At 36.1% G+C, this 22,318-nt stretch overlaps 1 protein-coding gene across 1 annotated transcript in view; it reads left to right on the top strand.

Annotated features, from left to right (window-relative positions):
• The window catches only part of FBXL4 (F-box and leucine rich repeat protein 4), a 58,271-nt gene that overhangs the window by 17,594 nt on the left and 18,359 nt on the right, over positions 1-22,318 (top strand). The window contains exons 5-6 of the mRNA XM_063153052.1: positions 5,131-5,375; positions 13,566-13,779. Of these exons, the coding sequence (XP_063009122.1) occupies positions 5,131-5,375; positions 13,566-13,779 (459 nt within the window). The remainder of the gene's footprint in view (positions 1-5,130; positions 5,376-13,565; positions 13,780-22,318) is intronic.

Raw genomic sequence — 22,318 nt, 5'->3', positions numbered from 1 at the left:
TCCCCAGAGTACACATGGTGTTTAATACATTTTACTGTTGATGCTTGCATGGCAGTACTGAAGTAAAGAAAGTACTTTGCATAATTGTATGAAAGTTTGAAAACATGTTGGTTTTAGTAATTCAAGGAAATTAACTGCAGATAAATCTTCATTTAAATGTAGGAATTTTTCTTGATTGAGAAGGCTGGATAAATTGATTTGTAATACACTAAAATATCAGAGAGATTGATCAATCTCTTTTCTTTCCCACATGATCATAGGATCATGAAGGTTGCAAAAGACCTCCAAGATCATTGAATCAAACCATACTGCTTGATTACACATATTAAAATTTTAATTTAGGAAGTATTTTTGTAGTCTTGTTGCACCTATGAACTTCTGTCTCCGTATACCTTATTTTGTTTTTCTGCTCTTCTTTTTGTCTACCAGCTTCCTCTTTTATGCATTTTTTAGCATATTTTTCATGAATAGATTTATATGGTCTGTCGATACCAAGAACATCTTTTTCCTTCTGCCTTGGTTTAAAGAAACTGAAAATATGGGTGGAATATTTGTCAGAAAACCATAAAAGACTATTTCTGTGCTGGTTTTGTGACAGCAAAAATCCCAGTCTCCTACTTTCTAGTCCAGCTGGAAGGGTTGGGCATTGGAGCAACAAAAATGTTGTACTTGGTGGTCGGACAATTTTTATCACATTGGATATGGAAGCAGTACTCTGCATGCTCTGTTTAAGACTGACAAATGTCAGCTTTTTAGGGGAAGTGTTCAAACTGTGGGTGAAGTAAGGCAATTGCTGACTCCTTCTGGTTTTGATTGAGGCATTGCATGAAAAATTGCACCTTTTCTGTAGGTCTGTATTGATTGTCAATGTGCAACTGCCCTAAGTTTTCATAAATGTGCCTGTTCCTTATTTGAGCTGTTTGAAGCTTTTTCATACTATCCTCTGTACTTCACAAAATATACAAGCTGAGTGGGTTTTGCAAAGTAGGCAGCAGTTCCTCCAGCCTTTTATTGTTTTTTTGCCTTTGTATTTCTGAAACTTCCATAGACTATCATTCATAGGATATGTTGTTCCTCAGAATGGCAATAGGAATGGTTTGCTGCTGTATAAACTCCAAAGGTATTTTAGAATTGCTCCTGTCTAAAAAAAAAACCAAAAAAACCCCAAAACCCCAAAACCCCAAAAAACCGCTCAGCTTCCTGGGGCACAGACTTCTGCAGAAGAAACTGTAAATTTTTAGATGACCTAGTGAGAGAATTTTCCTTCCCTAACCCTGGATGGTGTTAAGCAGCTGTTAATTAGCTGTGAAGTACTTGTACTGTCTGTGATCTCTTCTCCAGAACTACCCTAAAATTGAGGAAGGATTTTAGAGGAGAGACTTCATGCCCTGGTCTCCCCTCCCAGATCATTGACCATCTTATTCTGCTTGCCAGGTGGAAGGAGTAAGGCCTTAGTCTGAGTTGGCTTTGCAGGAATACTTGAAGTCTGAAGGCCTGACCAAATTCAAAGCTTTTGGGAAAGCTGAGGAATACCTGCATAGCATCCATGTTGTGCATTTGAGACTCACCAAGATGTGCTGGCTACTAAAAACTCAGTTTATTTTTCTCCAGAGAGGAGAGTCAGAAGACTCCAGTCCAAAATATTTTTTGGTAAAAATTTTGGTATACAAAGATATAAATTACATCTTTGTCATTCCTTGAAGCCGAGTTTCCCAAAAGCTGCCAACAAGCTTTATGAGCTATTCATGTCTGCTGGTGTTCACATGCACTAAAAAATGTGTGTGTGTTTGCTGGTGCGAGTCGTACTGTGTGGAACCAGGGATGTGTGTTTTCTTACACTATGCTGAGAAATGTCAAAAGCCCTAAAATACCACCTTCTTCATGTCTTCTCTCTTTGTCTCTTTGTGCGCATATCCTTTGTCCTTTACGTGACCATGTTTTAATATCAGTTCTAATTAAATGGATTCTAAGCTGTAGCAGCTCTATCTGCAAGAGTCAAAAAATTGCAGGTTGTTCATTTGTCTGTTTCTGAATGAGTGGTTTGCATAGGCCAGTGTATTTTTTTTATTGGAAAACCATTTCATCTTCATCTGGAAGAACTGAAAAAGGAAATTTGTAGAAAGCGTGAGTACTGTAGGTTTGACCAGCATCCAGACATTCTTTTCTGACAAAACCAAGTTGGGTGTTATTGTGCTCTACCAGGAGAAAGTATTTTATAAGTACAAATGGTTGTTGCTTGCTGTTTTTCAACAAAACTTAAAAAGTCAGAGAAACTTCTGGTTCAGTAAGCAAAGTTATACCCTCTGTACTGGGTAGTGGAAATTCTGTGTGGGCTTATAGGCAAACTTTGTAGTAGGTAAGAAGCAAATTTTTTTTTTAACAATATTTTTTATTTGGTAGTTCAAAAAATACACCTAGTTTAAAGCTAGCATGTGCCTTATTTTCCCTGGAAATGGGAGAGGAAGTACTCTTGTATTCTTAGTCCATCATAGCCTAAAAAGACAATCAGGGTTGTAGAAATTATATTTGCTTTTCTTTCTGTTCTTTTTCCAATAAACTTTATTTTTACTGATTGATTTATAAGAAAGTGTGAAATAATAATGATTGTCATAATTTTTCACAGTAAAAACCGTGAAAAAAAATCACAGTAAAAACTGTCTGTGAGAAACTACATTATGAGATTAGCTTTCAAAGCAGATACTCATTTCTGTAGCATTCTTGGAATCACCACGAACACAGCGTAGCACAGTTCAGCACATCATGTCACAAACTCATTATGATATCAAATTGTACTTTATGCTAGGGTACACAGACACAGAAAGTGTGTTCCTGACAGACACCAGACTCCAGGCTAATGGTGATTAATGGTTATTAGCCTGTACGTTTTGAACCTGTTATTTTTGTTTAATCAAAAGCCAGGAAAAAAACACTTTATAACATAATAACCTAGGAGTGACATTTCATGGTGTGTTTTCATTCCGTATATTATGAAGTAGCGCAAATTCAGTAAAAAATAAAGATAGATTTTTTTGATTGAAATGGGGGCAATTTCATCTCAGGTGTGGAAAGACACTCTGTGTGTTACAAAATACTCATTGAAGTAATCAGTTAGTGTAAATGGACATTGTTCAGTCATTTATAGTTTCATTCACCATTCTCTGTATTGCTCAGAAGTTACAAAATAGCTTTTTTCTCACTGAATGAAGTTTGTATTACTTTGCTTTTATCAGATACTATGTCACATTAATTGTAGACATAAATTCTGCTAATTGTGCAGCCTCTGCTGACATTTCAGCTCTAGAAACTATGGCAGAAAAATCTGAGGAAAAAGGCATTAATAAAATAGATATTTAGCTGACTTACATAGTGTGGATTAGCTGAAAGTTTGCAAAAATCAAGGTATTAACTTGGGATTATGTCTTTGTTAGATCCTAGTTATTTTGGATATTTTAGGTTTCAAAATGTCAACAGGTTCCTAAATGTCAGTTTGGTGCAAACTTTGCTGATTTTAACGTAACTGCAGTTATTAAATGTGCATGTATATATTTTTATATATGCTGTTACATTGAAATATCTCTGCTGGTTCTCTGCATCAATCTGAGTTGCAGAGACAAAAGTCTGGGCTGTTTTTAGGGAAAGGGACATGCAAGGAGAAGAGAAGATGAAAGACTTGAAACCAAGTATGAAAGAAACTGGAGTATATCAAACACTGTATTTTTGCATTGGAGTTAAGCTAAAATGTTTTAAGATACGTAGATCTTGTTGGAAATCTAAATACTAAATCTGGAGCTGAGTAGGAAGTAACATTTTCCATTTTGCAGGAAGTTGAATTGTTTTGTTGTTCCAAAAATGAAGGGGGGAGGAGGGGAGGTGGAAAGTAGCTGCATAATAAAGTGATGCATTGGAAGTACAATCTGTTTGGATCTCACTAAAAGCTCCATTTTCATTTTACGTCACAGATTTTATTCTGATTTTTGGCGGATTTGTCTTATGAATCCTTCTAAGATGTTAAAATGAAACGTTGGTATTTTGAAGGGACAGGATTCTCTTCCTTTAGAGTTGATTTGTGAGTTGTAGTTTTTTCATTTACTCTGATTCATTTCTGTGAGTTACTCTTTCCCACTCTGCTTGATAACAGTCAGTTTAAGTTATATAACTTGAGTGCAGATACTTACATCTGCTAGAGACAGCTCTGGTAAAGTAAACATTAATTTTTAGATTTCGCTTTTCAAGTGCATTTTCTCTCAGTTCCTAAGCTAAAGGGGATTTCTTTATTTTGTCGGGCGTTTTTATTTCCTAAAGAGAGTATTTGTGTCTGTGTTGATCATTCCTTGGAAAGGAAAACAGAGAGGAGGGATATTTCTTAGTTCCTGAATGTGACATAAGTTATTACAAAAATTGTTACAGTGATGCTAGTCAGAAAGGCTGGTGATTATTCTGAAGCTGAGATGATTCAACTGATGCAGTTAAAAAGGGGTTTTGCTGTTCAGATTTTACTCTGGTGTAGAACAAAAATGCTCTCAAAGTATTACAGCAAGGGAGAGATCGTAAAAGGAGATCTGATTATGTTGAATTTTTTACCCGGTTGCATAGTCCAGAGGAGAGGATATAAGATAGAAGACAAAACACTGATTTTTAAAGCAGTGAGAAGAGGAATAAATCTGAAATTGGTTTAGGGTGTGGGGAAACTGGGACGTGATACAGTTTTTCCATGTACTTTGCAAATATCTCCCATCTTAAAAACCAAACACAGAGAAGAAGGAGGATGCCAGTTCTGTGTTCTGCTCAATGAAAGAGCAGACTTAGTGAAAGGAAATATATAAACATAGTGTTTACGTATGTATCACTGTTTAAATTAGCATGGGTAAAGAAATTTTTGATTTGAAAACTTCCTGTCACTTTCATATGCTGATCTGCTTTTTCCTTTCTTGTTTAGCATGTTGTCAAATTGAGAAGGCAGTGCAGTTCTATTTAATAGTTAATTGATTTATTTGAGAAGTTACTTTCAAGTAAAAGGTTTTACTTTCCTTGAAGTTAGAACAAATTTTCTTACTCCTTTGCAGCTTTCCCTTAATGTTTTAAGTGCTATATGACCATCTGTGACTTTTTCTTCCCTGTTTTTTAATATAGCTCATCCAGTTGATTTTGAGTCACCTTACAGTGCCAGACCTGTGTAGACTAGCACAAACTTGTAAGCTACTGTATCAACATTGCTGTGACCCTCTGCAGTACATTCATCTCAGTTTACAACCTTACTGGGCAAGGATTAATGACACATCCCTGGAGCACCTACAGTCTCGCTGCACACTCATCCAGTGGCTGAATTTATCTTGGACTGGAAACAGGGGAGCCATCTCTGTTTCTGGATTTAGCAGGTCAGTGTCAAATGTACAGAAATGTTTTGACAAGCTCTGTTTGCAGAGCTGCTGCACGGTAGTTTCACTAAGTATTTGAAACTTTATTAAAAGGCAAAAAATGTATTGGATTTACTGTAAAGGGTGTGAATGTTATGATGTAGAAAAAAGGAACAGCTGAAACAGTAGGAGATACTAAATATAGCAGCAGAAGTCCATAGCAGTCTGAAGAATCTGCATGTTCCAAGCTGCTTGTGACTGAAAGGCTTCTTCCAGGGGGAGCAGTGTTTTGCTTTCTTCTGGGCTTCTGAACCACTCTGCTAGAACTGAGCTATCAAAAATCCCTCTCGCAAGGAAAATGTTTGTGGTTGTTCTTTGTACAGATGAGTCATCAGTAGGACAGTATTAGAATGGCTGCAGTAATAAACTGATTGCATGCTCACATGGTATGAGCCAAGTAATCACTGGAGTCCAATGTAAATGCAAATATTTTCATAAAAGTGATTTAAAACATTAGCCCTGTTGGAAAACAGGGGGGTTGCATGTGCAAATTCCAATGAGCTGAAAATATGACTGTGGTGTAGGTCATTAAAATAGCAAATTTGCAGGGATTCTTCTCTCTGTAACAGCCATGTTCTCTGCTTTCTTAAGATATCATTTCTTGCTTCTTTGCTCATTTGCATTAGTTAAACAACTTCTATCAATGCATTTCATTTAAGCAAAAGTTGTTGCTGCAACGAAGGGGTAATCAGCAATGGCAGGTGAAAGCAGAAATTGACTGATAAGAAACAAAAATGTTTAATAGATCTGAAAACGTTCTCTTAACTCTCATTTGTTTTCTGAATAAAAAGGTTAACTCAAGTATGCAGACATTTTCTTTCCTTTCGTGCCTAAGTTCCTTACCTGAGGAAGTAAAATATTTTGAAGAAATATTTTGTCAAGATGACAAAATGGGAATGTCTCTTCTGTTTTTCCAGACCCTCCAGTATAATCCAAGAATCCTGTGCCTCTTTTTTGCTTATTGGTAGGGAAAGAAAATATACATCAGTTAGTTGAATTGGGTACAAAACTTTCTCCTAAATTTGGATTTTGTGTTAGATACTTTATGCAGAGGATAAATATGCAAGCTTTAATTGAGAATTCAACTCTGAAATCATGAAGTGCCTGCTTTCTGATGCTTAGCTATTAAGTCTGTCTTTTGAAAACTTAACATATGTGAATCTTTGTGGCAACTTTTTTCATTTCCGTGATTTATTGTTTTTTTTAGTATACTGTACTGCGAAAAGTCTTCGTAGTATTTTAAGAAATTATTGCCAGATTCAGAGACTTATAAACTTTACCAGTCAGAAACTGGTATTTCTGACTTCTACTTAGTTGAAAATTACTATTACTAATTTTTTTTCTTCAGTGCTGAATTACTAGCAACATGTACATGCATACAGTGCTTTTAGATAATAAATATTCATTATTTGTATGTTAATACTCTGTAAGTAAATTAAATCTGTAAGTTTCTATTTCTTATAAGGAATTATATTTATTTGTAACAAATGGGAATAAAAATTTGACATTGTTGCAATTCTGAACTTAGCTTTAGGAAAAAGTGTTTCTTGGAAGAGATGGATGCAGTGTCGGAATGGGAGGTGCAATTCAATCATAAATTTTAGAAGCAAAGTTATAAGTTAAATAATTTGCATGTCTAAACTGTGCTTATCATTTTCCTTGTGGAACAAAATTTCTCCACTGTAACTAGGTCTGGTTTTAAACTTTTTTCTGTTATAGAAATGATTTTGCAATCTTTTCTTCTGTAAAAGCCTTTTCTAGTGAAATCCCCAGCCTAAGTTTTTCTTTTGATGGTCTTCATCAGCACGTTTGTCAAATTTGCTGACCTCTAGGAGAGGAAAATTTGCTGCTTATTTGCTATGAAAGTATCTACTAATAGAGGAGACTCATTAGAACAAGATTTGCTTTTAATAATGTTCCCTTTTGTCCAAAACCAGGATACGTATATTTTTGCATTTTTCTCAGCATTTGGAATTACAGTTGTCAGTGTTGAATTCAAAACTGGTAGAGTTGCTTTAATTCTTACAGTTGTACAGTTTAAGTTATGATTTCTACAAGTCAGGGTATGTTTAAATGCTATTCTTGCTTAAATCTTATTTTGGAAAATATCTTTCAAAAATGTTTTTATCTGTTGTTTCTTACGACAGTCTTATAAGTAGTAGCTTGTATAAATTTGTCATTTTGCAATGTTCATATATGCATGAAATGATTGAAAATACTAAGAAATGATTGAAAATACATATTTTCTTCAGAAATGTGTTAGAGTGAAAAGAAGTTAAAAGCAATTTTAGGGAATGTGACTGGAGCAAATACTGTATTATCATGAGAAGACAGAATGCTTCAGGCATATGAACATCCTGAGGCAAAGCTGAAGGTATTTTAACTTATTGATAACATCTACTCCTTAGGGCTAAAAATTACTATCATAAATTTTTCATTTCAGCATATAATATAAATTAACTAAACTTTATATTAGATTGAACTAAAAGTGTACAAAAAAGTGAAAGGAGTATATGAGCAGTCTCAGGAGCTTGGAATGTAAAATGACAGAGAATAAGCAAAGATTTCACAGCAAGCATTACATAAGCAGCTGTGCATTTCTCTTGGCTTTAGAGGTCTGGTGCATCTCTTCATGCCAGGGGGAAATATCAGTGTGGGAGGGTAGGACCTATATAAGAAAAGTGAGGGGAGTTGATTGGAGGAGTAGTAAATATTGAGATGCTGAATTAATGCTCTGGGGTTTAAACAGCTCAAGGACAATGACAGTTTACAAACTGAGTTCTGCATTCAGATTTCCTTGGCTTACTGGTAATGTCATTAACTTGTTTAAACTCTTTTGCTTTAAATATCTGAGGAATTAGGATTTTTATTTACATCTGACATTTTACACTGTGAAAATGAATTAATAGTGTTTTATTTTCAGGTTAGTGATGCAGTATTTGCATGAAAAGCACATCCAGGAATATTTCTTTAACAGTTTTGTTGTTGTTGACAATTGAAGGCTTTCATTGTCTTTAGTAGAAGTGTGTTCTGACAATATTTAATTTGGTGAGGCTTTGCTAGAAGTCAAACTAGTAGGAGGGTCAGAGAAATTACTGAAATATGCACCAAACAGTCACAGAAAATGGGAGCAATGTGTGAGTTCACAGGGATTCTCAATTTAACAATCAGATCTGTCTCTTGCTTTAATTTCCAGAGGTTTTTAGTAAAACTTGGGTTGGCTGAGAGTAAGTTACAACATTTTTTTGCATGTTTTTCTTGGTATAGTTTATCTGTGTTGAGAAAAGCACAAGATCGGATACTTGATATTCTACTTACTAACATGCCATGTTTTAGGATTTACTTACCAAAAAGGAAGTATAATACATGCTAGAGTAGGAAATAACATTGTACCAATTAGAATAGCTAGAGGAAGGGAAAGTGACTTAATTTTAAAACCAAATTACCTTACAAAGTCTCACTCTTGAGCATGAATACTTGCATGTGCCAAGAGAACCAAGATGTGTATCCAAATCAATTTGTCTGGCATGTGGTCTCACCATCCTGTGCTGGTCCTATCCTTCATCTCCTGTTCTGTGTGCCCTGAGAAACTGCCTGCACAAGTGTTCAAGGGTGTCAGTGACCTGCTAATCTGACTTCCACCAACACACAACTCTGTCCCAGCCCTTGGGATGCCATTTGTTCTTTTGCCTTCTCCTACACCTCTGTGTACCCAGTTGTTCTCCACTCATACCAGCCTTAACACTTTGGTTACAATTACCTGTGCTAAATGCTGCTGCTGTCATGTAACATGGCAGTCTTGAAAGGAAAAGCATCACTGTGAATTTAAAAATATACGAACAGATCTTTAAGAATTATATTAAAATGGAATTCTACAAACCATTTTATTAAATGTAAAACTGTAATTGTAAGGCAGAAATAATGCTCTGTGAGCTTGTGCAAGTAATCATACAGATAGAACTAAGTAAGAAAGAGGGGTTCTCAAGATCTTGGAAGTGAAATGAGGAAGAATAAAATCCAGGTGAGTTTTGACATTTTGCTTGTCTGGTGACAGGCTCTGGAAACAGGAGACCCGAGTAGCTGGAGGGAGCATATGGTTGGCTTGAAGTAGACAGAAATGGCTGTTTTATGAAATACTGATTCTAGGAGGAAGACCTAGGAGGAGGCAAATGGGGAAGTATTATATCTGTCAAGTAACAGAGGTAACATCCCTTATATGGATGCTAATGTAAGGTAACGTTACAAGGGAAAGTGCTAAAGAAAAAGAATTCTGTCCAACCCTGTGTTATTCACAAATAGAAGTTGCTTCCCTTTTCCACCCTCTTTCTTGAATACCAAATTCAAATATATGCCAATGAGTATAAAATCAGTAGTGAAGATTTTAATTGAATAAAGATTTGGTAAAATCAGCATAATAGAAAACTGTTGTGTTAATTGCACTAAAGGAATGTAAAACTATGTAGCTAATTGCATTTAGGAAGGATGAGTAAATGAAAGAGAACAGGACTGTGATCCCTACTTCTTGTAGAATTTTCAGTTATTTTGAACTGGGGAATATAGAGTAAATGAGGAACATTAAACTAAGAGTTAATTATAGGTTCTAGATCCACCAGAAAGCATTGGAGGAAATGTGATATGTTCAGTACCTGCATAAGCACATGTCTAAAGGTATTTTAAGAATTTTGTTTGGGAGGTCTTCCATTCTTTAATGAAGAGTACTATCTCTTGTACCTTGGATTTTAATTTTGGATCATGAGATATGTTTATGATGTACACATGAATTACAAGACTGGAAATTGTTAGTGGGCTAAGTGACCCTATGATCATGATGGGTTTAACCATGAGCAAATATCATCCTGCCTGCTAATAGATATATCTGATCTTTCAGGAAAACTTCACTAGAGCTTACTTCCCAAAAGCTTGAGGGATTGAAAATAAGCAGCAGTTCTTGAGAGTAGGCAGAAGGTGATGGAAAGTGGGATTCCTTTTTTAATGAAAAACAACAATCCCCTCCCCTCTGGGAAAAAAAACAACAAACAACAAAAGAGGGCCCCTCTCCACGCTCCAAAAACCAGAAAGAAGCAAAACTGAACAACCACAAGGCCTGAAATGCTGCTGTCTAACATGAGGATAAACTTCAAGGGAAAGGCCCAATGCACTGTCTAGCAAAAGAAATGTGAACATTATCCTAGGTTGTTCAGTCATATTTTATAGCAAACATGAAGGGATGAAGAGAAATCACTTCAGAAATGGTGTGTATAAAATATTGATAATAAAAACAAAACTAAAGGGATGGATGACTGCAGAACAGAGGAGAGACTGAGAACAGGAACCAGTCAATCCTCAGTGATTAAAGGAGAAGTATGTGAAGAAATGTTGAAGAAATTTTGATTTGGGTGGAAGGTGCTTTTTTGGGTGTTGTTTGTTTTCAGATCAGCTAAATCAATCCAGTCACTCAGAGGCTGTTAAGTCTCAGAAGTATGAAGACCATGCCACATTTGTTTTGAAAGTATGAGAACCTTGCCATATGGCTCTGCGTGGAGATCCATGTGGAAAGACAGCAGCAAAAACCTCTATCCTGAGCAGTCTGTTTAATTCAAACAAAGATCAGGTGTCCCCACAGAACTGTGCACTTCTGCCCAGTGTTCTCTGCCCTGTGCTGCTTGTTGACTTCCTCAGATTCCTCCTTCTGTTCCTCTCTTTCCTACATGCATGTCCACTCATTCTTGTACCCTGCTGCTGCATGTACCTTATTCCCCTTTTGTTTCTGTTTCATGTCTCCTAAATAACCTTTTCCAGCAAGGCAGCAAAGCCATGAAGGGCAGTGTTTGTTGCTGTCACTGTGTTTGGTCTCTGCCTGTGTGTTTCAAATGTAATGAGTTTAAATAAAATGTTATGAGGATAATAATTCCTCCAGCTGGTGAGCTTGGAGTTCTTCTCCATGTCTGGGGGCATAACTGAGTGTTTCCCTGACCTGGTAATGTTAACTTTTAATAGTCCTAGAAGGAGAAAAGCATTGATCTCTACTAACATTTATAACAGCCAAACCCTGTTAAATTATATGGCAGTTAAACTAACATCCATTATTGTAATGGAGTCATTCATAAAATATTTATTTGTTAACAAATTAAAAGCTAGAGGTATAATAAGTGGTGACTGACAAAGTTTTATGGAAAATACCATCATTCAAACAAACCTGATAATTTGTTGATGAAAGAAGCTGTGTGAATGTATTGTTAAAGCACTCATTAAATAGAGGAATTGGCTAATTGGTAATCAGCAATGTGTCCATATATCTCTACTCTGATTTCCAGGGGATTTCCATCCTGCATTTCTCCATAATAGTGTCGAACTCTATTGCTAGTCTAAAATAGCACTTTAATGTTTAAATACCTGATGTTAATTGTTGTGAATTGTCATGTCATTTCAGCTCTGACATTCCCACAGGAAGGCTTACCAGTCTCTGTGAATTCACTGTGTCCAGTACGGAAACTGCTTGGTGTTTTATTAAACTCTGACTTTAAAAGCTAAAATAGAGCCTAAATAGAGATTGCAGAGTTAGAAAAAAACAATGGAGGAGCAGACTTGCAGACCGTCCATGGCAGAACTCCTGTGGCTCTGGGGCTTATGTCTCCCCTTTCTGAGTGTCTCAGACCCTCTCTTTGTTTCTGTTTGCTTAGGCTCATAGAAATGTTGGATGTTAGGGACCTCTGAAGGTCGTCTACTCCAAGCTCCCACTTGAAGTGCCAGTGTCCCCAGCGCTAGATCAGGTCAGTCAAGGTTTCAGGTGACTCTTGGAAACATCCGGGGATGGAGATGCCACCCTGGAATCTCCTTTTCCCCCTGTATTACATAGGGTCTATATAATCACACTAAGGCCATGTAATATGCAAGGTGAAAGGAATAAAGAAAGGTGATAATGAACAGCAAGTACGAGTGAGTAATGAAAAAACAAGGAAAGGAAGCAGCTTGAAAACTTGGATCTTGAAAGATGGACTTCAAGTCTTGGGCTTGGGTGTCATTAAGGAATGCCTCCCTGAATGTGTCTTCTTCTGAGACCAGCAGCAATTTCTTTACTAAGCTTCAGCATGAACAAATGCTTGGGAAAGCTGATAACTCTTTCCTTGCAGCAATAGGTTTTTATGCAAGCAGGAGCCTTGTCTGTCTGGCATGTTTATTCCATCAGTTAAACCCAAGAAGTAATACTGACTTCATGGTGGAAGTGTCAGAACCTGAAGCTGCTTTGTCTGCCTGAATGTTTTTGTAGGATAGAACTGGTAAGAGAGCAGATCAGAATATTTATTTAGAGCAACTAATTCATACTTTTTCACAAGTAGATCCATTATTCTAGGAAATAGCATGGGAAACTCATTACAACGTGTAGTTTAAGACACTAGTTTTTCTACTGGAGGAACTATCAAAATATAAGCATGGCAATTGTGGGGGCTTTTTAATCTTCTTAAATATCAAGCTTACAAGCCTAGTGGTTAATTTATGGTTTGAAGGTTATTCTTTGAAATGAAAAGGGACTAAGTTTATGTCATTTTGGTTAAAGCTCAGATTAGAGATAAAAGAGCTTGAGATTCTGACACAAGATCTCTGACAGGAAAGCAAAATATAGAGACCATCAAAGTTTCTACATTTTGGGTCTTTTCTCATATGATATATTAATTTTTTATAATTCCAATGAAAGTCATATATTCCATATATTCCTCAGGAATTTGTGTTCTAGAATTGCTAGCAAGTGTTGATTCTGACTTGTTAATGAAAAGAATGAGATTTTTTTTTTCCTGGAAGTCTTAAAACAATTCTGAATAGTTCATCCATTTATAACCTAATTTTTATATTTGCTGATCCTCCTGAGATAAATATGAAATTATTGGTGTAAACTTGTAGGCCATTGTCAAAATTGGCTTCAACTGTTTTAAAACATTTCAAACATGATCAGTGTTTTACTTTGCTCCATTATCTCAGAGTTAGTAACAAAGCATGTTCTCACTTCCTAAACCAAAACAGAATTATCGAGACCATTGTCTTTTCTTTGTTGAAAGGAATTATTTCCTGGTTTACATGGTTAAGATTTTGACAGTACTCAGACTCTCACCTGAAAGAGTGTTAATTTTTCCCTTAAAACATGGGCTTCTTTTACAGGTTCCTGAAAGTCTGTGGCTCTGAGCTAGTACGTCTTGAGTTGTCTTGTGGCCATTTCCTCAATGAAACATGCTTGGAGGTCATCACTGAAATGTGTCCAAATCTTCAGGAATTAAATCTCTCATCATGTGATAAAATACCACCTCAGGCTTTCAACCACATAGCCAAAGTGGGCAGCCTAAAGCGTCTCATTCTCTACAGAACGAAAGTGGAGGTAGGAACAGCTATTTTCAGCCTTTGCAATAAGTATTTCAGTCCTGATAAAGCTGGTTTGGGGTTTGGTTTTTTCCCAATAATGAAGTAGTAAATTAGTATTTTGAGTGTCAATTCAGAGCTAAACTCAGAAAATCCAAAGGTAGTTTCAAAAACCTTAGGGTGTTTTTTTATTTTCAGAATAGCTCTTGGCCTGTGTGTTTTAGCTCTCATGGTAGGTTGGTGACTTTTCACCACCTGTTTTGAGCAATGTGGTAAAATTACAAATTTAAAGCTTTTCTTGTATTTTGAAGTGTACTCTAGTCAAACTGTATTGGCAAATATATTTGTAAAATTACCATGTTTAGTAACTTCCTTTAATTCTCAGCGTTCTCTCCTTTCAAATGATTTGCTAATTTCTAGATTCCTACAGTCCTTGGATATTAGCACTAATTGAGACATGGAACACAAGTTTTTTATGAAACTTCTCATTTACAGTCTAAAAATTACCTCTTTGTACAATTACTTGCCCAAATCAGAGTTGTTACTGCTTGCTGCGACGCATTTCCTCTCTAAGATAGAATGGATTTGTGTGCCACAAGTAGCTGAGAAGTCTGTTGTGGTTTGCTACATTTTACAAATATTGTATCCTTATAAACTTAGCAGTTTGAATCAGAAAAATTCCATTCTCTCTCAGTAGCTACATTACTCAGGTGTTACAACCTTGCCACCGTGGTTTACCAGGAAGCTGTTCTACTTTTGTGTTGCAAAAGCTGTGCCAGAATGCAGGCAATCCCATGTCTCTGCAGGCTTTTGTCCTGGCTTCTAATTCCAGATTAAACATTTTAAGAAGGGTTTGGTTGTGAACGTTACTTGTGTTTGTGCTTTTGGTGCACAGAAGTCAGGCTGTGACTCTGGATTGTGTGGGGAGTTAATCTGTGGTGTGATGAAGGGAATGAAGCTGGAGCAGTAGGTTCTGTCAGCTAGATGTGCAAGAGACATCTGGAGTTAAGACTACAATATTGCATTCAGAAGCAGTTCACACCTGACACACATGTTAGAGTTAGTTGGGTCTTGTTGTTCTTTATTTGGTGAATCCTAAGTTTGTTTGTGCCCAAGTTCCAGCCAGGTGTCTGCAATGGAGTGGGTAACACAAGGTAGTTGGATTGAAGGGTGATCTACCTGGTGTGAGTGGTGCTCACTGTGGGGCATGCAGTCACCATGGCTTTGTGGTGGCTGCTCTCTGTATTGAAGCAATTCTTATTTTCTTCAAGAAATTAATATTTTCTTCAAGCAATTACTATTTTCACAAAGAAAACTGGTGAGCCCTGCATTTCTTGAATAGAGCTGTATTGGTGCCTTGGATGTATCTGTTCTGTTTCTACAATACTAGTCTTTTTGTTAATTTTGGATAAATCTCTTTATTTCACTTTTGGCTCTTGGCTCAAATTTACAAAGCTCTTGGCTCTTTGGCTCTTGGCTCAAATTTACAAAGCTTTTTCAGATCCAGGAAAGATCACTGTATCAGAGGTAGTGATTGTATAATTTTTTTAGTTTTACTGTTGATTGATCAGAATCTTCTTGATTCTACTCAGGTATCTTCTGAAGTTTGAGACTTCGTGCTTGTAATAGTGCAGCAGATGCAATGTAGGTGAATGGTAACTCATTCCTCTGCTATTGCTTTGCTGAGCAGAGCTTGAAATTAAACTGAGTGTGGGTAAATATTTCCTGACTTTGAAGCCCTTACATTGTGAAGATTCACTTCTCCCTTTCATGTGTATGGACATGCAGCTTGTAGCTGACAAGAACATTCATTCATGATCAAGTTTATACAAGATTGTGCTTCCGTTTTATATGTATGTTTGAACAAAAGGCACTGTACCTAATAAACAGTGGAAGAGAAATATCTGGAAATTTAAATAGGCAAATTTGAGACGATGTTTGGGTGTCACTTGTTAATATGAAGCCACTTAACAATATACATTGTACATCACAGGTCAAAAAATAAAAGGGAAAGAATGAAGATGTGGCATAGGACTTGAATTAGAGCATTAGAACTACAAAAGTCAGATTTGTAGAAATAACATTATCTTTCTCAATATGAGCTTCTCTTAGTGCAAACCTTTGGTTATGTGTACAGAATAGACTGCCATTCCTTCTGTACTTTTCAGCTGGTACAGAAATCTTGTTAGTAAGTGATGGCAATATGCAAAAAAGGATAGATTGATCAAGCATGCTGTCAAGTGATTGAGACTTCTCTAAAACTTGTCAAAGAGCTGTTAGTATTCTTGATTTTTGTGAAATTTCTACTGCTGTCTTCATTGTTGGAGCTTCTGAGGAGCAAACAGAGGAACAATGCTAATGATTAACCAAGAACTTGGCATTGTATTGTTGCCAACTGGATCTGCTCAGTGAAAAGAATCTGAGGCTGTGAATCCACTAAGAAAAAAATGCAAACTGATAGCAAGTATGTGTTTATTATGAGAAAATAAGAAGGTGATAAGAACAGAGCTGATACAGTGCTCTGTTAAAGTTCTGTTTCAAAATCCAAGAAGAAACCAAAAGAAAAATCTGTTCATTTCATTTAGACTGTTTTCCTAAATAATTCAGGGGCTTGCTTTTTTCCTAAACCAAGCAATGACCAAAATAAACTACAAAAATTTCATGTGTTAGAGCACATCTGGGTAAACAGTACAGTTTTTTCTTTTGGTTGTGGATTTGGATGTGATTAAATAACATAGGAAGAGATGAAGATTCTCCATCCTATTTGCCAGTATGTAATAATGCTGTTTCTGGTTTTGCATTATTATGCTTGATAAAAAATACAGAATTAACATTTTAATAAAATAAATGGTATTTCTCCCATACACACTCCCAAGTACCTGCCCAGATCCAGGATTTTCTTGCAGTCTAAGTCCTGCTGTAGCCTTTTCCTTTACTATTTTGACTTTTAATACTAAAAAAGAGGAAAAAAGTTCTTTCAACATCTAAATTTAAAGTATTTGTTGTACTTTTCCCATGTATATGATTACAGTGACACTAATAGATAAATTCTAAGGAAACGCTCTGCTGAAGCACTGACTACTATTAATGATTTTTTTTAGGTGCAGAGATTTTTAGGACAATGGAAAGTTAATGAAATTAATAAAGTTATGTTGTCTGAGCAATTGTAATTACAGTTTCTTCTTTAGCTGTTTTCTTTGAATAGGTTTTGTATTTAAAAATTTTGTCATTGTTTGTGCAATCAAAGCTGGAGTTTTTAAGTGTATGTTTTTAGTGAAATGAGCAGGGCTGGTGTTTTGCTACTTAGTGTACTGCTGCTTTGGAACGTTGCTGTCTACAACATTGGAGAATGTTGCAGTCTTTGGTCTTAACCCTGCTGATTCTTAAGGCCATCTGTAATGTTATTTCCTTGATATATTGAGTGTGAGGTTTTGTGTATAGAATTTTTTTCTAACCTCTGAATTGAAGCTTCCAATACCTTTGAATGATTTCAAACATTTCTGTTAGAAGAAGGCAAGTCCAGTGACTTTCAGTAACTTTTCAATTAGTGAAAAAAGTATCCTGCATGGCTATCCTCCTCCCCACCAAATGTGGCTCATTTTTCCAGTGTTTTAAATTAATTAATAAAGGTTCTTAAAGGTTCTTTGATTATGTATATGCTTGAGTAATTTGTATCTTGCTTTGAGAAACTGATCTCAACTTTTTATAAATGTAATTTCTTTGTGCTCAACACCACTGTTATACCTGTGGGATTTTTGTGCTGGTGGAATTAGTATTTACTGATACATAATTCCTTAGTGTTTGTTCAGAGTGTATTCAGAGCATGACTAAAGCACTTGTTGGCCTTTATACTTTTGAAGAATACAATGAACAATGTATTATTGTATACAGTACTTGGCAATGCACATCTTTATCCTTAAACAGGAATATTTTCTTAATTGAATGTTTATTGTGAAGTATTTAGTCCATATAAATCATGCATCCAAAAAAGTATTTTAAGGAAACCAAAGCCAAAATTACAGTAGAAGAACTTGTCAGTCTTCTTACTGATGGGTGTAAATTTTAATGTAAGATTATATATTTCATATTGCATGATATTCTGAAATCTTTCTAATGTGTAAAGAAAAAAAAAGTAAAGTTGGTATTGCAATTATATTTGAGATACAAAATGAACTAAATTCAAATCTAATTACAATGGACAAAGGACTTTGTTTTTCACACATTTTAAAGGAAGTGTTGTATTTATAGATTTTTATCTCTGATAATTTTGACCAAAAGCAAATTTGGAACTTGGGTAGCTGCAAGAGAGGACACTGGAAATCTTGGATACCAAAAGGAAGCAGAAGAATCATAGCAGTAAATGTAATAACTCTTATTTTCTTATACTGTGAGCAATATAACAGTTAATGCTGCCATAAAAATGTCCTACAGTGTTTTCAGAAATACCCTATTATGGGTCACATCATACTTTTGAGAGCTATTGTTTAAAGGGTTTTCAATTTGGCAAAGTTCCATTGGCTTGGGTATGAATCTTTAGGATGAAGAGCTGCAAGCAAATAGTGGGGGGAAAAAAAGGGTGAAAGGCTGGAATGTGGATTCTTGGAATCAAGTTGAGTCAGTGACAATTGTGGGATACAGGGCCTTGATGGTGCTTTTTGATTTCATGTCAGGCTCACAGTGTGGAATTTGGTTGTCTGAGCCTGTAATGTGAAGTGGGGGGGAAGAATGAAGGTGTAAAACAGATTTGCAGACATAAGGGAGGACATAATTTGACCAAATACAGCAAAATCAAAATACAGTAATTTACTTAACTGCAGAGACTATTACTTTCATTGAATTAATTCAGTAATTGCTGTGTTGCTGTGTCCCAGTCCCTGCTGTGCCCCTGGCACTGCCAAGTAGCTGTAGAGAACAAAAAGGTGTCCCTGTATATTCTGATTCCCTGTATATTCTGATCATTCTTGCAAATGATACTGGGTCTGTTTCTGAAGAGCCAGGTTGTTGTGACTTTTGAGAGGCTACACCTGCACTCATTAATAAGGCTCATTCCACCTTGTTCTTCTCTTACCTCACACTTAGGAATGTCCATGTTGCATCAGTGTTTTTAAACATGTCATAAAGTTTTGGAGACGGAAGTTTTATCACTGTCTCAAAAATGATATCTCAGAAATGGTCCTATAATCCATGTGCATTAGGGAGATATGGACAGCAGATTTTTAATGAATACACTTCAACTGTCTCCCTTTTCATCATGTTTCTTTCCATGTTGTATCTTCCAAGGTGATAGCTGATGGATACTTGGGGAGAATAGAATTCCTGTTCTAATGCCAGCTGCTAGTATGGAGGAAAATGATTTGCTGACATGTTTATTTGGAATCTATAAAAGAAAATTGTCTGCATTAATGGCAGAGGGCATTACGCATTACCCTTGTGATTGTGGTATATAAGTACAGGGTGGGGGCCTCATCCTGGAAAGGGACTGGGTCCTACATCTCTTGCCAGCATTTTTCAGTCAGTTTGGAGATGCCAGCTGAGCTGGGTCCAGGTGCTCTGAGCTAAACAGTTTCCAGGAGTTCCTTCCCATGCTTAGCTCTTCTGTGATTCTCATAGTGCTGATGACACTAATTGGGAATTTAACCTGGGAGCTTTGTGTTCCTGATGTCTGACTGTGGCCAGTTGGAAGGTTTCTGGATGCTACCCTTCTTCTGTCAATACAATTTGTGTAGTAGCGACTTATTAATTCTGTAGCTGTGGCATGAGGATAGATACAAAGAAGACTGAGATTCTCTGACGTGTGATACTGTATAGGATACTCTACATAAGGGTGTGTGTAAGGACATGGAATACTGTACATAACTTAATATGCTTTTCTAGGTTGCTGGAAGTTCAGTTTGTAACAAAGCTCAACCTTTTTTTATCTGGAAAATTTGAGGAAAGGATTGTTCAACGTTGTTTAAGAGGTATAATAATTTCTGGCCACAAAATGATTGGATACTTGCAGGGGATATCTCTCTCTCTCTGGGACTACATGGGCATCATCTTGTTCTTCCAAAAGGCCACACAAACACCATTGCAAAGGGTGAGGTGACCTCTTCTATTTGTTTCCTCTTTAAATATTTCAGGGAACTGAAGGACTTACGCATTAAACAAATTTGGCCACCATTTAGTTCTAATGTAACATATGATTCCCTGACATTTTCTGTAATATTTTATTTAGCTGAAAATTAACATATGGTGAAAAATAGACCAATAGACAGTGAACAACTTGAATAGCTCTGTAGACCTCTAGATGCAAGTACAGTTTGAAGAAATAGTGTATTATGTATTTCATGTATTATTGAATGTTTGTGTACTATCCCCAGATGTGAGTTTTATTCTGTAAAAAATAAGCTCCTGAGAATAGGTATTTATGCTCAGAACTCAAAACCTCAGAAGCAGTCTGAAAATGAGTGCTTTCTGGGCAACTAGCAGGTATGAAAACTTTTTCTGAAAACTAAGGCTAGTGCTTTGTAATTATCTAAAATTAATTTTGTAGTTTTTTATCTGTTTAAACCACTGACTCTCACATGTTTATTAGTATGCATCTGCTCTCTATAAACCACTCACAGTACCTTGTATCTTTAGCATAATTGTTTTGAAATATCATAGACGAAGAAGTCTGGAACTGAAATTATCTTGATGCTTTGAAATACTGCAGGTGTGGGGGAAAATGGGAGGGAAAATCATATTGTACAATTTCTTTGTTGGAGCAGATTTAGATGAAAATTGTGTTTCAGCATTATCCTACATTTGGTTTTCTACATTATTAATGTATTACATTCTCCTTTCTGTTAAAACAATTTGCTTTTGGGGACTACTGCAGCATGATTGTAGATTTTTAGATGCAGAGGTACAATACCTGGAAATTCCTGAAGTAGACCATTTTTTTCCTTACAGGCAATATTGGTTTGCCCTGTTGTACCTTCCAAAAGGCATGGTTCAACAGAAGTTTACAGAATTCTGGCTTTGCATCCAATGAGGTTTTTAATCGTTGTGGTAGAACAGCAGATGCCAAGTAATTTCTGACTTAGTTCTTTCACAGACTGTGCCAAGAAAATCCCCTCACCCAAACAGTTGAGTTTTGGCTTTCTTTTAGTGCTATATAATGCCAAAGGGAGGAAAAAATAAGAATTGTGAATTTCTGTAGATTTTTAATTACTTTTGACAGTCTTAACAAGATTGTATTTTACATTTGTATGGGGGGGCTGTTTGTAATTACAAATATCTATAGCAGTACTGGCAGTCAGATTGAAATAGAATTGGTTTCTTTTGAGGACTTCCTTGTTTGGTTGGTTGGGTTTTTTACTGCAGTTGGTTCTAGTATGCCAGAACTTTTATGGGTGTGGTAGCTATGGAATGCTATTTCACTGGCTTAAGGTGGACTGATACATCAACTATTTGAAAATAAATTTTAATTTAACTACAGTAAGTAGCACTTATGGTGTGTATGCTGAAGTTAGAGATGTTTTGGGCTAATCTGTTCCCACAGTTGTGTGTTTCTCTGGGTGAGTCAGCCAATTCCAGCATCCCTTGCTGTAAATTTAAACCTTTTGGGAACAAAAACTTCTGCTTGGGAAGCTCCTGCTCAGATCATGAACACAGGAGCCTTTCTGTGCAGTTCTAAGAATATTTTGATTTTTCTACTAAAGAATCAGCTTCTGAGAATTATGGATGTGATCGGTCGGCTTGAGAGAGACACAGATTTCATTGGCTTGGCCTTCACAGTTCTCCAGTTCTTCTTTCTTTCAGTATCTCAGGTTCCAAGAATTTCAAGGAATTCATTGAAAAGTCATTGACTTTGATAGTTTTAGGAAGACAGATTACTTAGAGCACCCTGCAGAGTTACCTCCTCTTTACCACATTTACCCCTCCTCATTGAGGCAGGATTGTGGGTTTGGCAATTGAGGGAAATATTTTCTACTAGAAACTTGGATTTTTAATGTTAAAAATACAAAATTAAATCCTATATAATTCAATTTTTTCTTCAACAAAAAGATCAACTGGAGAATTAGTAACTCTGATTAAAAACATAGCAAGCAAGGGAAGGGAGGAAGCAGTCTTTAATTATCTAAAGATAATTTTTAGATTCCTTTGTCTTAGCAATAACGTCACTGAAAAATTTGAAGAAACAATTGCAGAAGAATAAAAGTATTTTAAAAGACTTAGACTCTTGTTTTATTGAGGGACTGGAAGAATTCCCAATTTATGTCAGACATGGTTCTTCTGAGAAGGAGAAGAAACAACCTGTTGTTTGTCTCCAGTAAAACAGTTACAAATTTAAAAGCATCTTACAAGATTTGTCTATAGAAAGTTAATTAAAAGCTGCAGACTATTTCTTCTCTAACCCAAAGCAAAATGTTGTTTTTCTTAAGCTCTTCCTTTAATCTTCCAGAGTCACACTGTGGTGCACTTATGCCTTGTAGCATGGTAGTGGAGTTGTTATGTGGTAGCCATATTATAGTGCATCATTTGTATTTTTTAATCCTTTTTATATTTTTTAATCTCTAACTACTTGACAG

The sequence above is a fragment of the Melospiza melodia genome, chromosome 3 (genome assembly GCF_035770615.1).
Source record: "Melospiza melodia melodia isolate bMelMel2 chromosome 3, bMelMel2.pri, whole genome shotgun sequence".
NCBI lineage: Eukaryota > Metazoa > Chordata > Aves > Passeriformes > Passerellidae > Melospiza > Melospiza melodia.
The sequence above is the reverse complement of the archived record's forward strand: the minus strand, read 5'-3'. Positions and strand labels throughout refer to the sequence as shown.